The sequence below is a fragment of the Pleuronectes platessa genome, chromosome 19 (assembly GCF_947347685.1).
Source record: "Pleuronectes platessa chromosome 19, fPlePla1.1, whole genome shotgun sequence".
Taxonomy (NCBI): Eukaryota; Metazoa; Chordata; class Actinopteri; order Pleuronectiformes; family Pleuronectidae; genus Pleuronectes; species Pleuronectes platessa.
In genome coordinates this window covers 13,300,239-13,317,207 of record NC_070644.1, presented here as the reverse complement: position 1 = coordinate 13,317,207, position 16,969 = coordinate 13,300,239, and the positions used below count along the sequence as shown (strand labels likewise).

The 16,969-nt window shown below is 41.6% G+C and overlaps 1 protein-coding gene across 4 annotated transcripts; it reads left to right on the top strand.

Moving 5' to 3' along the window:
- The first annotated feature begins 3,899 nt into the window (after window positions 1-3,899).
- opn4xa (opsin 4xa) lies at window positions 3,900-15,379 on the top strand. Of its 4 annotated transcripts, none has more exons than XM_053410819.1 (10): window positions 3,900-4,185; window positions 7,652-7,787; window positions 11,923-12,056; window positions 12,386-12,589; window positions 12,677-12,848; window positions 12,982-13,143; window positions 13,350-13,457; window positions 13,545-13,719; window positions 14,163-14,308; window positions 14,426-15,377. In XM_053410819.1, exons 2-10 carry the CDS (start codon window positions 7,654-7,656, stop codon window positions 14,457-14,459), a joined length of 1,269 nt encoding a protein of 422 aa, XP_053266794.1. In that variant the 5' UTR covers window positions 3,900-4,185; window positions 7,652-7,653; the 3' UTR covers window positions 14,460-15,377. The 4 variants fall into 4 exon arrangements, with proteins under 4 accessions (XP_053266794.1, XP_053266795.1, XP_053266793.1 ...); XM_053410820.1 differs by having other exon boundaries at window positions 14,160-14,303; window positions 14,426-15,375; XM_053410818.1 differs by having other exon boundaries at window positions 14,160-14,308; window positions 14,426-15,375.
- Window positions 15,380-16,969: the final 1,590 nt, after the last annotated feature.

Below are 16,969 nucleotides of genomic sequence, written 5' to 3'. Positions count from 1 at the left end.
TGGAATTCTTGGCGTAAACAAGTGTGCATGAAACAATACCCCGGCGATAGAGAACAGGAAGAGGAAGAGGACGTGGAGCACATGCATCAGCAAGTGTCCAAAACACTTTTAAACTAATGAGGAACAATGTGTGTACTGGGAACGTGTGAGGTGGAGGGAGCTTAGCGTCCAGTCGTCGGGACTCGTTACTGGAGCCACCTCTGATGAGCCGCCATCACCTCGGCCTCGCCACACACGTCCCCCCGGCCACCACGACCACAAGTCTTCACCATATTGAGTCGGACTGAAGATCTGGTCGTGTTAACGGTTAAAACAAACTGGTTTTTTACCACATTATGTTTATGAGTATCATGCCAGATTGAAACGGGCTGAAGTGGTTTTTAAAGCTGCACCGTTAAAACATATATGAGGCAATTTGAGCCGTGTGATCTTCAGTGTAAAAGTAAATATTTGATTAACATAAGCTCTGACACGGCATGTGTCACTCAGGTGAGCTTTACTGATCATTTCTCATTCCTGTGAGTGCCCACTATCTGTAACTTGCTCTGGAGTAATCCACACACACACAGGTCGGCAGGGGCAGTTAATATAAGTGAGTAGGTGATCCTCTTGTGTCATCCCATAGAACCTCTGACCATCCTCGGCCTCACATGCGGCCGCTGCTGAGACGCTTATGTAACGTGGGGAAAAAAAACAAACAATCAATATAGAGGATTTTAAAAAATGAAGAGGAGCACACTGTGAAGGTGACTAGTCTTTTGTTTTACCGTTTGTCACCCGGTGGAGACTCTAGGAGAGTGAGGCCATCTCAATGTCACGCCTGTGCTGATTGGGGGGGGGGGGGGGGGGGGGGGCTGAGAGGGTCAGATGAGGTGAAGACGTCTTCACCGACGGCAAAATAAGAGAAATTCTTTGTAAATACATCAACCCAAAAGGAAATGATAGACTTAAACTTTGAAATGGTCAGAGGTTTACAATATAAGACCCGACTGTTTGAGTCATAGCACCAGAATCGAGGAAGACTCTTGAAATAATGTGGTCATTGATAGAAGGGTTTTTTAATGTCATGTCAAGAAGAGTCATGTTTTAACCGGAGATATCGCTGCCTTTCAAATTAACGACATTTACCAGCCAGATATTTACATTTGTGTAAAAACATACAAAACCATCGGTGTATGGATCTGGTTGAGGTAAACAATTTATTGCGCAAGCTTGATAAGCAACTTTACATGTAATTTATATATTTGATATTTTATGCAATCTGGATATATTTCTCAATGTCACCTATTGTGATAAACAATGCAATTTACCACAAAATGACTTGTAATGTCTTCTCTTCATGCAGTAACAAGGGTACTGGGGCAATAAAAACAATTATTATATTACATTATACATAAACATTACAAAATATTATTTTCATCAATGGCAATATAAAAAAAAGGCTAATATATATATCAATACAATACTTATGTATTGGGATGAGGAGTTAGGAGACACATTGCTGATCTTTATCATTTCTGAGTTGAAACCCTCAACCTTCACTCAGAAGCAAAAACCTCTAAATTTAGATTCAAATCTGATTTATTACATAATTGATATCAACTGACATGAACATGACATTTTTGGCCAGGGTCCAGTTTCATTATATCATCAGCCGAATGTCCCGTCACGTTTTCTAATGGGACATTTAGTCAAACCAAAAATATTTTTCAACTTAAAATTGTGATAATTTAAACATTGGCACCTCTCTTATTATTGCGATTTAATATTGACAATTATTACAATTTACAGTTGTGGAGGGAGGGAGGGGGAATGTGTGTATTCACTACTCACTTAGGATGACACATTTTTCTCTTGTCATGTTCTGTCATGAAAACTGTTTAGGATTTCCTTCTTTCCATTTTGATTTGTGATATTTTTTGTTGGATTTTCAGATTCTCCTGCACCATGTGATCCACGGCTCCTCTAAAGATGTCCGTCCTCTTTAGACCACGCTCGTCTCTCGAAACACCAGATTAACTCTCCAGAGGGTTTTGCAGAATGGATTTTTGTCCTCTTCACACCACACGAGGAGTTGCAGAGGTGCCAGACCCTTTTTGACAGTAATTGGACAGTTGATTGTTGTGGTGATGGACGGTGGTGGTGGAGGGGGGGGGGGGGGTTGATTCCCAAACAAGTCTGTCCAATGACCACAGCATGTTTAGACAACACAGTACTCCCTTTTATGTCCTCTGCCAAGGAGGTCATGCTTTCACTCCTGTCTGGCATTTCCATCATTTTCACAGGGAATAATTCTTGGATCATGGAGACTGCCGTCGGTGAGCGTGTGAAATTTTGTGCAACGTCATTGGATTTCATCCAAGTGTCCATAATCCCAGACATTTTTACTCCAAACAGCATCATTTACACCAGGTTTTCAGCCTCAATGTCCGCTGTGATCCAAAGATGGAGTAAATGACGTTGTTTCGAGTCGAATGTGAATGTCGGGGTTTACAGACTCTTGGATGATACCACAGGAGCAGTATGAAGGCATTCTATGTTTATTTCTGTTGTTTTTACTTATAAAGAAGTGGTCGCCATTTACTTCAATTGTTTTCAATTTGGCTACAATGCTGTTTACCCCTGAAACTCCAGAAGTGTTTTGTGGACTCAAGCACTTCACCCACCACCTCCATCGGCAAAGTGGCGAGTAGATGATGAGGGAACTTAGATTTACGGGCGAACTATCCCTTTATGGTGGAGTCATGCGCTCTCATGACCATTTTAGGGAACAATGCATGTCCAAAGAGGTCCACACTTGTCTGAGATCACAAAGATCTATGAGCCCTGTTGCATTAAATAATGCGTTTATCCAATTGAGTTCATCGTCTGTACATTCCTCCCATGAAGGCATCACCAGGTTTTTCCTTTTATGATGAAGCATACAGACGTGGTGAAAGCTCCCTTTGTCTGAGCTGCCTACAGACCACAGATCAGCCTTGTACCCATGATGCCGAACGCTCGTCCACTGGATCAGGTGCTAATCACAATGTTGTTGTATGACCCAGTAGATAACAGAGGAAGATAATAGAAAAAAACTATGCATGACCTAGAGCAGGAAAAAAAAGCAGCAAACAACTGACATCCCATATGTCCGATGTATTATAGCGAGTACAGCTGGTTGGAAACAAACGTGTGTGGTTGGGCCTGTTTCCTTTGGAGGTGCAGTGATCCGTAGGTGCAAAGGCTTATCTGGCGAGGAGGCTATAGCCTTGTTTCACAAGTATCTGCATCTTTCTGACCTGTGTTGAATCCGCACAACCCGGCCAGGTGACATGAGCCAAACAAAGAAGTCCAGCTTGGTGCATGAAGGGAAATACTAATCCCAGTAGATTGAGGTGCTGCTGCGGCTGCTGCCTGCTCATTTGTGCATGAGATGATAAACATCGCGAGGCTTTTACCTGAGTGCTTTTTCTCAACACTCTCCTCACACACGGATGAGCAGGGACAAGTCTGATACTATGTAAAAAAGGCTTTTCATGCATTTTGAAAAAAAACAACACAAGACTTCCCGGTGGAATGCAGAAACCAGGGTGTCGCTCTCTCACCCATTGCCAGCAGCAGTTGTGCCACTGGCAATGGGTATGAGATACACAGAAATCAATGCTCGAGGAAAATTACTCTGCAGGATTTGATTCGATAAGGGATAAAGCTTCCCCCGAAGCAAGGCATTTAACAAGTGATTACCTAAAACACATCTTTATTGTATTCAAACCAGCTTCCCCCACAAACAAACCAGCAGTACCACAGCCTCATGAACACACACACACACACACCACACACTGGTTTGATCGATGCGTTGTGCCATATGAGAGCTGTGTGTGATGGGTGGCCAGCAGGGGGATGGGTCAATGTGCTGCTGCTGCTGCTGTTTGCCTCTCTATCTGTCTTCATGTGATTTCTCATACTCTCCCCAGCACTGAGAGCAGGAGCTTACCGCTGCGGCCGTGCGTGAGAGAGTCTCCTCCCGACTTGCTGGATTAGAGAATCAAGCGTCAATCTGTTCGGAACCGTGGGCTTGTGGGATTTTTCACCGGTTTGACAAGCTGCGCTGCCTCAGTGTCTCTGGAACCTCTTCACCACTTAGACTTTACAAACACAGACGAGCCCTGGAGAGGAACTGGGGGGCTTCACTCTCTGGATAAGGTACAGTAACATTTTATTAATAGAACAGCAACACATTAGAGGTCAGCTTGACTTCATGGGAACCTCTTTTTTGTATTTCTGCTTTTGTACATTTATAAACAACAACATGTTTTAGCTTAAATCTATTTAAAAATGACAGTGTGGTGCAAACTATCAGAGTTTTCAAGAATGTGTTTCATCTCGTAATTGTATTGTGTGTGATTTAAACTAAGAATCTGGAGAAACATGAGGTTTCTGTTAAGTTTCTTGTTTGTCGTTACCAGTTTCATGTTTGTATCTTAATCAGGGGACTTTCCCTCCTAGATTTAAAACAAGACAATGTATCCTTTTAAAAAGGAAGAAAATCCCTGGCACACACCACAACGCACTTGTTGATTCATACCATTCTTTGTGTGATGCATCCCAGTGCATTTGTCAAATTAATAATAATCAAGTTAAGATATCCAAAAGATCTGTAGCTTCTTAAATTTGAAATCTTTTAATTACAACATAATGAATTAACATAATTCCCATAGAGCAGACAGGGCTCTCCTCCACCAAAGCTCACTCATCCTTTTCGATCCTCTTGTTTTTCCACGAACATCAACTTCACATTAGCAATTTCTCAATGAACACACACACGCTCCGTGCACCTGCATGCCACTGTTATGAGATGTTCACGAAAAGACAGTGCAGGGTGAATTTGATCTGTATGCCTCTATGAGACAGTGCTCTGACGCCCAATGAGGGGGGAGCAGGAGGTGATTGAGAGTTCCTCTGACGCACTAGGCTTCACTGAGCACAGCAAGAGCTCCCTGTGTGGACCTGGCACACTGCATGTCCGTGTGCACTTCACCCACTGAGCTGTGCTGCACATGTGCCTGTACTTTTTCATCCCATCGCCAACGAATGCGGCTCTATCAATGATGCAAATAAACGACATGAAGAAAAGACTCCACACATGAGGCAGAACAATGTGCTCCTGCACGTGCACGTTTTACGAGTCAGATCCACTAGTGCTCTGCTGGATTATGCAGAGTATAATCACTCAGCCTAATTTTAGACCAGGGTATTCAGAGTCATGATTTATGACATGTTTTTTGTTCCCGTACAAACAAATTATTAATGCGATACATGAAAGATGTTTTCCGGGCGTCTTGTGAAATTGATGTGACACGGCATTGTGTCGCCTACAACTCCGTTCTGCAGAGGCCGACAGGAAGTGGGTTTACAAAGGATAAACGCGTTTAATAATTTGTGACTTAACACGCCTTCCTGATTCCATCACATTAACAAAAATTTAAAATCCCCGTCAATCAATCCTGATCACCTCCACTTCTGAGCAGAGGCCGCATGCACCAGCAAAGTCCAGACAGCCATTTTCATTATCAAAAATAAATCAACTTAATCACCTCTATATTACATAAGTATTCCCCCACTCCTTTTAGGCACGGCAATCATTAAACATCAGTGGCAGATTGAAAAACTTCCCGCTGCACCTTTAGCCATCTTACCTGTTCTCCAGTTTACCTTGTTCGAGTTGTTGTGTCATTTTTTCTCCGGCTCTCCTAAGAAAGACCTCGTAAAAACTCTCAAAGTGCCTCAACTCAATGATACAGAGTGAGGCTCTTCTCTCTTATTGTGATTAATGCTGTGGTCAAAAGATTTCCCTGCTTGCCAGGGTTAATGATTGGTATTAAAGGGCTGAGTGTCATAATCCCTGGGATTCTGTCGAGGTGGAACACATGTCATTCATAAAAAACGCAGGGAATGTAAAATCGCTCTTAATCCATCATGTCGGTGTGCAAGAGGAAGACTTTCGGCAGCTGTGTGGAGAAAGTTTAATGTTCCTGGAAAAATAATAAGATGTTTCCAGTTGTCAGACTTTGGGAAAGCAAACTTGTCTCGTATAAATCCATATAATCCAAACCTTCCCCTACACAATACACTCCGTTCTCATCGGTGCAAAAGTAGAAGTCTTGAAGAACCGAGGCTAAAATGCCAGAAAGTGTCATGCAGCTGACTAAAGAGTGATCACACAGAAGCATATGTACTGTATGTGCAGTTCTTTTGTTCAGTTCAATCACGGCTGAAATATGTCACGAGTCTCGCTTTCATTGTTTACACAGCGAGACTCGAATCAATTCCTCTCCCATTCTCTCACCGACTCAATGAAAAAGATCCTCCAGTTGTACAGACTCGACTGCATCACAAGGTTGTGTCCGAAAGAACAGCCGTGACCGTCGCTAACTCGTTAGCTGTGAAATCATTAGTAGACTTTAAACAGGAAGTTAAATTATTTCGTTGAATGCTCTCAGAGTGAAACATATTTAAAAAACTGCAATTAAGGATAAAACATTAAAACAACAAGAAAATAGTGACACCATCGAAGCTAATAATGATAATTATTATACATTCATTCTTTATTGGTGTTTTACAAAGCCCATTGTTGACTGCAGACCTCTGTGTGTATTTATCTATGTGTATATAGGCTCTACCCTGGTCGTGGTTTATTATATCTTCAATCATAGTTTAAAGTCTCAGCATGATAACATTTGCTCATATGAAGTAATTAAATTTCAAATGACATTGATGAAAATGTCATCATTCATTTTTCAGGTATTTATCATTGTTATTCCGATAGTGGAAAAGTAAAGGGGTCATCTACGTCTACGTTATAATAATTGAGCCTGAGGAGAAAAAAAAACTTGATCCCGCAGCTTTCGAGCCATTTCCTAGAAAACCACATCTGTGGAACTCATGGTGGGGCTGGTTGAAAAGTGAGAGGAGCATCAGAGTCATAAGATTCATCCTCTGAAACGACCATAGGTGTTTGTTCAGAAATAACAAAGGGTGTCATTTAATAACGGAAAGTTCTGAAGTGTACAGTTATTAGCTTTTCAGTCGTTTCTATACACACCTATAGAGCTCAAAGGATGATGGAACCAGTCCAACCAACTGGGCACACATGCAGCGGTGTAGGTTAGAATAACAACACTGACTTTACCTAAAAAAAACCTACAGATTCGCTTCCACCGATTTGTTACGGTTCCCAACAGCCGGCCTCCAAAACCCCAAAATTTCCTGTTTGGAATCTCCACAATTTCTCAAAGCATCTGAGTCTCACAACGTTGACCCTGAGCTGAGAGGAAATGTGTGGATTTCCTCAGATTTCCAAAAGGGAAATCTGGACAGTGTTCAAAAGGCCAAGCAATGAACGGGTACATTTACAAAGCACGAAAACAATCAAAAGCATCAACAAATGGATTTGATAAAAAAGAAAATGATAGAAAATGCTAAAATCTAATGTAATAACAGAGTGAGGTTAACTCTCCACAAGGAAATCACAACTGAAGCAGAATAATTCACAAGATATGAAGTAATGGTAACTGAAGGGTGCCGACCTGAAACTACTGTCGACCCTTATGACGCTGACAAATATCCCTCTGGATCAATAAAGCTTTCTATCGTCTCTCTCTGTCCACAGAAATGGATGTGGATCGTGGATTCTATCGGCAGGTGGATGTCCAGGCTCACGCTCACTACATCGTGGCCTTCTTTGTCTTGGTGATTGGGACAGTAGGGGTCACCGGGAATGCCTTGGTCATGTACGCCTTCTTCTGGTAAGGGGCTGATGGGGAAGAACGTCTGTATTGTCAAGTTTAGAGCTGAGATATTCAGCGGTAAATTACTCGCCTTTCCTACTTTTCTGGTTAAGACAAAAAACGTTGTTATCCCTTAAGAACAAGTGGAACAGATTTGTGGCTCCAGGAGGTAGAGCGGCTTGTCCACCAACCAGAGGGTTAGTGTCCTTGGGCAAGATACTGAACCCCAATTTGCTTTCGTCCTTACTCGTAGCTTCCGATTATTTCTATTAATCACAAAGAAATGAATGTGCCTCTATTTGACAGGGCCATAAGCCGCTCTGCCCATCACGTTTCTGCACGTGAACTGAGTTTAAGAACAGATTCTGGGAAGTCACACATGCGGGCACGGTTAAGACCGGGGGAGCACAGTGCTCTACTGTTCAAGTTCTGCTGGAAATCCAAAGCGAGCGAGTACACAAGGGATGGAATCCATTCAATCTAACTGAAAATACGGATTTACTAAATCGAAACACTGATTGAAAGTTAAATATTAGAGCGTATCTTCAAAAATCAAATCAAATCAAAGTTCATTGTCACATGCACCAATGACAGCGTCATCGGATCAGTGAAATTCTTGTGAAATGGCAGGCAACAAAATATAAAAATAACATACTATATAACATACAACATATAACATATAACATCGTAACATATAACATCGTAACATATAACATAGTCAAATGAAGCAGCAGTTTACAGGGTGAAGGAGTGGGGAATATTAAATTAAATAATATGAATATATGTGAAGTAAGTGTATTTGTATGAGTGTGGGAGCAGAATGTACATGGTGACTGTTCAGAGGGTCAGTGTTGATTGTTCAGAAGCCTTACGGCCTGGGGGAAGAAGCTGTTTTTGAGTCTGGTAGTCTGTGCACTATTCTTTAGAGAATAGTGGAACAATAACACTTAAATCAGTGGTGTCCTGTACTCTCAGCTCTGCACAGTACACACTCCAGTGGTGGGGGGTTGCACAGATTTCATGCGCTGAGCAGAGCAGCTGTTTACTCTTGCATTACTAAGTACAGATGTCACAAGCGCAGGCGGAGCAGGCTCCACAGCAGCCCGCAGCCATTCAATACCGCGAAGCAGCTTAGCGATTTTCAAACTGTGCTGGATAAATCAATGACTGGATTCAATTATTCTGTCGGCTTCTTGCTTATCTAGAGAGTCAACACTGGGCTACTATCTAAGACCACATGAAGAGGGCGAGCTTAAACAAAAAGCAACGCGGCTCAGCGTCCACAATCCAATACCGCGTGTCCCACCGGGTACAGTACTGACATCACACGACTCCACTGCATTCTGACTGTAGATCAGAGGGAAAAATGAATCCTACTACCCAGTGTGTCTCAGCCTTTCATGCCTAATATGCCGGCCTGCTGCTGCCTCTGTGATGACTCAGGTTTTTACACTGCCGGGAGCAAAGGTTAGGTCTCCTGTCTGGTGAAGATACCATTGATTGAGCTGAAAAAACATTTCGTTTTTTGCATATTGATTCGTTCATTTCGAGTGTGCTCCTTCCAGCTAAATAGTTCAGATTTCATCAATTTCAAAGAACCCTCCACCGAGGCCCAGTGGTCCTCATCTGAAACCACATTTAATTTCACCAGATGTGGAGTTTTCTCTCGATCTGCACGTAATTGTACACACTCATAATCACAGTCCCCTAAACCCACCTCATTTTTTTCCTTAACAGCCATTATCTTAGCTAATGTAGATTGTTATTTGGATCTAGGTCGGTCCCCCTAAAAATATTTAACTCTGTGCATTGTTCTATTGGAAATTAAAAAAAATATCTTTAATGTTAGAGAAGGTGATACAAAAATCGTTGAATCGGCCTCTTTATCTGAACCTATTTTCAAATGTAATGTGTTCACGTCTCATGATCTTCCACCAAGTTTCATGGAAATCCGTTGGTTGGTTGTTGTGTAATCCTGCAAAAAAATAAAATAAAAATCTTTCTTCATACTTTTAAAATTTGAAATAATATGAAAACCATATAATTGAAATAACAGACTCTGAAGCCAACACACACACAAACACACAGACCTGTGTGTGTTCAGCACACAGTAAAACCACTATGGCCACTCCTGGGTATATACTATGCCCCTAAATGCAGCAGAGAACCAAGTGTTATATACAATCCTGGCTCGGACATGATTTCTGCATTAAGGTCACCTCCAGTGACACAGAGCTATGGGTCTCAGATCGATCTCTCCTCCAGTCACACCATCATCTCGCCTGCATGTCAACACACTATACACTCAACTAATCTGTCTGTGCAGTGTTTACTCTTTTTGCCCATTTTGTCTGTCGGTGGACAAAACGGCAAAGAGGATGCCCGACAGCTGTCAGGGATAAAATGGAGCTGATGTAAGGATTAAATATTCATGTAAATAGTCGACAATCAAGTGGATTATATAATCCTATTCCATTCAGTTTGACCACTTTTTCGTCTGACATCTCTGTCCCTTTATACTCCGTGTACCTTTAGAGCTGCAGCAAGTGAGTATTAGATAATAAATGAGAGGGTAAAATGCTCACTGACACACATCACGCCGACACTTCACAGATGAGAGACATGAAAGGTTGGGATCAAGTCCGACGCCTGCGTTTAGACAAGCTAGAGCTGGATGCAGGCGCTACTCGAATTTAATTTTAGGAAACAGAGAAAATCACGCACACTGGTAGTTCTGTGCAAAGTCCACAGAGACTTGATTCACTGGGTTATATGATTTGTAAGTGCACTGAGCTGTGTCATGTTCGGGAGAGGTTATCAAGTGCACACCGACACCGGGCGTTACAACACTGCCCACCTGCAGCCCCACATGGGCCACTGTAGTTCCAGACTCATTATTGTTACGTATGTGTTGTGTTCATTATGTGAGAACATGTAAATGGAAACATGTTCAGGTTGTCCCACTCAGCTACTTCTAAGCTGGTGGCTGAAGCAGATTTCACTGGGCAGAATGGATCTTATTCACTTCTCTTCTTGGGAAACGGTTTCCAAGAAGAATTGATTTGGGACAAAAGCGGAAAAGATTTGATGTCATGATGACGATGAAATTGTTTCTCCCCGGCCCGAATCTATTCACCCTCTCAGAGTCGATAAGTGAATTTACTTCAAACTCGATAATTGGAAATCCTCTGAGTATTTCTCTGATGTAGTTCTCCTGTTGTCCCCCTAATAATGCATGTCAATGTAAAGGGCATTTATAATTGGATTCTTGACATTTGGTGATGAAGTTTTCAGCTTGACGGACTTTTCTTCAATATAGCCGCTATCAGCTTCAGCTTCACTGACTGTGTGTGGAGCTACTCAAAGTTTTTTTCATCCAATCCATTTGTGTTGCAATTGAATGCCTTTGTTTTAATGTGAAGAGGAAAGCATTTATGTGTTTATTTATAATCTTGCGATTATTTTTTTATCCAGACCCACTTAAACAGAGAGACAGTGCTGGAATAACAAGAGTATGAATGAAAGCTACTTTTAAGGAGTTCCATTACTATTGATTTCCATGAAACAGGAAGTGTACTTTTACTCAGAATTAGAATAGATTTGAGAGTTATTGATTGGATTTTGAATTGACTGCATAGAGATCACTCTGAAAAGTAAAAATTACAAATGAAATTTCTGTGAACCCTCCCTTTGGATTTTAGTCGACACACAAAACCATTTAAATAAAATGTTACAGTTATTAACTTAACTTACTGTGGATGATGAGGTATTAATCAGCTGAGGGAATTTTTACAGGTTGCTGTTAGCAATTAAAAGCAGTACACTTACATTTTTTGTAGGCCCATATGGTTCCAATGTGCTGTCACAAATTACAAAAAGCAGGCTGCTACAACTAGTGAACATACATCAGGGAACATCCAGTGATGTCAGCAAATGTAAAGAATATATTAAGGTGTAGGTTTTCGTTAGGCAGTGGGTGTATTACGCAGTCGAACGGCTGAAACTCTGCAGCACAAACAGTCTTTTGTTATCTTCATTGAATCAATTCTGCAAAGCTTCTGTGTGTAACAATGTGAATGTCAACAACAACAAATTGCTCTGTGAGATCCCGACAACTATTGAGCTGAGACGTCTCAATTATCATGTGTTTCAGCAACAAGAATCTGCGGACGACGCCCAACTTCTTCATCATGAATCTGGCCGTCAGTGACTTCCTCATGGCGATCACACAGTCCCCCATCTTCTTCGTTAACTCCCTTTACAAAGGCTGGATTTTTGGTGAAACAGGTATTTTTGTCTTATCTTTAATAATACTGCAATAAGGCATTCACTTTATTAAATTTTTTTACCTTTATATCTGTATTATATTCAATATAGGAACATCTGTTTTTACCATGCAATATAAAAATAATAAAATTCATGATGCAGGATAAATCAATATAATATTTAGTGGATTCATATTAAATAAAATTGCCAACAACGACGACTTCTTCATGGACTGCAATCGTCTGACATTATTCTGAATAAGACATTATTTCAATTAGGACTTTTACTTGAGATGCTAATAGAATATTCCTTTCAAATAAAAACGTATCTTTCTTTATTTTCCTCCACAGGGTGTAAAATGTACGCCTTCTGCGGAGCTCTATTTGGAATCACCTCCATGATAAACCTCCTGGCAATCTCCATAGACCGCTACATTGTGATCACCAAGCCTCTGCAGGCCCTGGGATGGACCTCGAAGAGACGCACCTGCATCTTTATTGCCCTGGTGTGGCTCTATTCATTAGCTTGGAGCCTTGCCCCACTTCTGGGTTGGAGTAAGTCAATTAGCTTTCTATCACTTTCAATGCAAGTGCACTCTTGGTCTACTTTTACTCATTTGACTGTCGCATATTTCCCTCAAGGTTCGTACATTCCCGAGGGCCTGATGACCTCATGCACGTGGGACTACGTGACGTCGACTCCAGCCAATAAAAGTTACACTTTGATGTTGTGCTGCTTTGTATTCTTCATCCCTCTGGGGATCATATCCTACTGTTATCTGTGCATGTTCCTTGCCATCCGCCGTGCAAGCAGGTGAGTGAATTAGCATAGGCGACGATACAATATACATTAAAAAACAAGTTGTACTTCAGTGGTATTTATTTTCACAAGTGGCTCATGTAGATATTGACTCACATCCCTTTGTTGCTTCTCTGTGTCCTGACAGAGATGTGGAGAAGTTGGGCTCCCAGGTGAGGAAGTCCACCCTGATCCAGCAGCAGTCCATCAAGACTGAATGGAAGCTGGCCAAGATTGCCTTTGTGGTCATCATAGTGTTTGTGCTTTCCTGGTCGCCCTATGCATGCGTCACCCTCATCGCCTGGGCTGGGTAAATATATGCAATACCACAGGGGCCCCGTATGGTCCCTTGATGTTTTTCAGTGGCATTAGCTGTAGAACATAAAGGATACTTGCACGCACACTGCAATTCATTTCTGCCCTCAATCATGACTCATGTTCCATAGTCTTGTAAGAATATATACAGCATGATGTAGCCTGTGTCCCTCATAGGGTTCTACTCTTTACAACTTTCAGATATGGAAATGTCCTCAATCCCTACTCCAAAGCTGTCCCTGCTGTTATAGCCAAGGCTTCAGCCATCTACAACCCGTTCATCTACGCCATCATCCACGCCAAATACAGGTGGGTGAGCAGTGATCCAACTCTTTGCTAACCAGAACGTGAAAATGATATAGAAATGTATTCAGATTTTAATTCCCCCCCCCACAGGGACACACTTGCAGAAAAGGTTCCCTGTCTACACTTCTTAAACCGGGCCGCCAGGAGGGACTGCATATCGGTGTCACACAGCGAGTGCTCCTTCAGGGACTCCATGCTCAGCAGGCAGTCCTCAGTGTCCAAGACCAAGTTTCACAGGGTCTCGTCCATGTCCACGACAGACACAGTGAGTTTCATGGGCTTTAAAGAGGAGAGTCAAACACAGGCCGAGCAGCATCATCAGCGGTGGGCTTAAGGAAACTAGGGTTTGTTTTGAACCATAATGGCAGACCTCATATCTTTTGGCTTATAAAGTCTAAGGTCATCAGGAATTAAATTAGTCTCTTTGCATAGGGACTCTATAAATGCACAACTTTAACTTTGTTGCAGTATTTCTCACTTACATGAAAGGCCATACAAAAAAAAAATATTTTCAAAAAGCCTTTCAAGAGGCTGTAGTTTAATAATTTAAATATGAGATTTACATTTGGAATAACTTAACTCCACATAACTGACCACTGTGTTAGTGTGTCTTTGTACCCCACACAAACAGCAAAAACAAGCTACTATACAGTCACTAAAAGTACAATATATACTTACCTTGATATTCATGTGTATCCCATGTAGCAGGTTTGGAGTGACGTGGAGATGGACTCTATGGACAAGAGCCATTGTTTGAAGTCAAGCTATTCCCTCGGAGCTCTGAGGGACAGAGAGTACAAATCATTGGCTGAACTGACCAATGAAAAGGGAAGCCAAAGCCAGGAACAGGTCAGGTGGGCGCTCATCATTGCATCAGTTGATTTTTTATAAACCAACCATCTTGAAATCAAAGTTGTTAAAGATGTTAACACGGTCAAGCTTTTCTAAATGTGCCTTTTATTGGAATTCAGTTCCAGCATTCAATCCCACAGTGAGGCCCACTGAACGGATTTGACCGGAATCTATCGCCTGAGTCCGTCAACGTGGTGAAGCCCTCGGCCCCGGGGGAGGAAAGAGGGAGGAGAGCCCTGAGAGCTGGATTAAAGGGAGGGAACAGGACGATGAGCGAGAGCGAGAGATCTTGAACAAAGAGAGAGAGACACACACGCACACAAGCACAGATGGAGGAAGATGAAAAGGAGTTGTGTGTCCCACTCCAGTCAGACTCTCTGGGTGTTAATGTACTTTACATCTCTCCCAGGCCATCATCAGACCTGATTCAGAGAAAAGGCCCTTCAGCGCTGTGGATGGAACCTCAAACCACACCAAGCCACGGAGACTAACAACCTCTGGACTGTTGAGCTGAACTATTAAAGTTTCTCTCCCCGCCACCGAGAGATACTTGTTGAATAGTTTATTTATCTACGTGGCTTTGGGTTACTGTAACACAGCAAAGTAAACCAGTAGTTTGTTGTCTAAGAACGTTAAAGGTTAATGTTTTTAAGCAACTGTTTGACCATGCAATTCAACCAAATACATTTGTTCTATGTTTTGATCGTGCAACTGTGACTACAGAACTCAATATATGGTATTTATGACGCAGTATAACAGTATTTATCATGTTGTGTAAACTTTAAATGATATGTTGTCTCATGACGTAGGACATTCAGAATTTATGCATAACACAATCTACGATTTTCCATCATTGCATCTACTTTGGGAACCGTGTTATACATTTCTTTTATAAAGAATTTTGCAAAGCAATGTGTGTGAACATTTTAGCAAACTGAGATATTCACGTAGACACCAGAGAAGGTGATTGACACAGCAAGGCTACAGTATTTAGAGTTTATTTTATTTTATATCCCGTTTGTGCTTCTGGGAATTAGACTTTCCACAAGGTTGTCAACAAATAAAAACCTCAGCAAGAACCTGCAAAATGAAAACAATATGTGGCTGAGACTATTTGCAAATCCATGCTACCAAGAAGCAGATAGAGGTGGATTTATTTTTTTATAATTCTACTTTCATCACCCAAATCCCTAATTGGTTGTCAGCATTTTGCACCCATTGGAACAGCAGAGAAAAAGGAGATGAAGAGAGGGGAGGATGAGGGACGGATGGGATCCAGAAGATGTCCTGTATTAGATTAATAACCAGTAATGCATGTGTCCATCTGAGCCACCATTATAATCAACGCCCATAATAATGTGCATCTGATGAACTCCATGAGCAGCGGTTCACTGCATTACAATGTACATTTTCTTCTCTTTTTTACTATTTGCTCGTCACATGGTGCAGTTGCCTCAAGTGTTCAGGGCGTTTATCTAGAGAACCTTTAAACGTGTTCTTCATTCGGATTCAAACACCCAGAAAGGACCTTTTTGAGCTGTCTATGAACATTAACTCCAGGCTTTCCTGAGCGCTTTGCTCATCCAGTTATGTAAAGAGGATCTAAAGGCACATACCTTACGTAAAGGGCTAACACACTTCAGTGGTTCAATGGAGCAGCACTGGGGGATTTAGCTCCTGGGCTTCCCTTCCGTTTGCAACCATATATTGACATGACACACATGTAGCCGAACGAAAAGCCCAGCTGACCGCTGAGGCACAGGACGAACATCTGATAGCATCTGGCTGCAGAACAGTTAATGGTAATCTGTAGAGTGGGACAGGCCTTTTCGTATGTACCATGCAGCTGATCAATGCGTGTTTATTTAGAATAACACAGTGGGAAAAAAGGATGCACTATACACATGAGAGCTGAAATAGACAGTAATGTCATTTTCTTAGACAGGAACTCAAGAATATGTTTTCAAAATCTGGTCTGGAATTTCTTAAATGAAGAGTGCAGGAGGAGATTGTCCGGTTCAGACGCTTTTACAACAACAGGAAAATGTCAAGAACATTTAGGTGAGAGGGCGTCGCCTGGGGAGAACATGCAGGAGGCAGAACATGACGAATGAATTATGCTTCAAAAAGCACAATGTTCTTTTTCACAACTGCATCGCCACCAGCAACAAGCTCTTGAGTCTTAATCTTCCAAGTTGACATTGTCGTTTGCATCTTCTTCTTATCCTGAGATAATAGTATTCTTCCAGTCTTGTGTCCATCGTGTTTTTTATCAACACACCCAGTCGCTCGCTCTGAATTTTCCAGAAATGGTCCTGCTGTATTCTGAGATGGGTTCACTCAGAAATTTTGCTTTGGAAGTTCAGTAAAATAATCAAAGCACCTGACTCACACATTTGCGTTCTGACAGATTTCCAGACTTCAGTGCATGTCTGAAAGCAGCTTTAGACTGTAATAATAATAATAATAATAATAATAATAATATTAATATTAACCAGAGCTCATATATGACCATATTATGTGCATCCTAACCTTTCAGCTACCAGGTCACCACCTAACCAAATTCATTTAAGATCATATACAGCTTCAAAGTAACAGGACCTGAGCCCCGAACATCACCACAGCTTAATTTAGTAGTAAATGTTATTCAATTGATAATACAA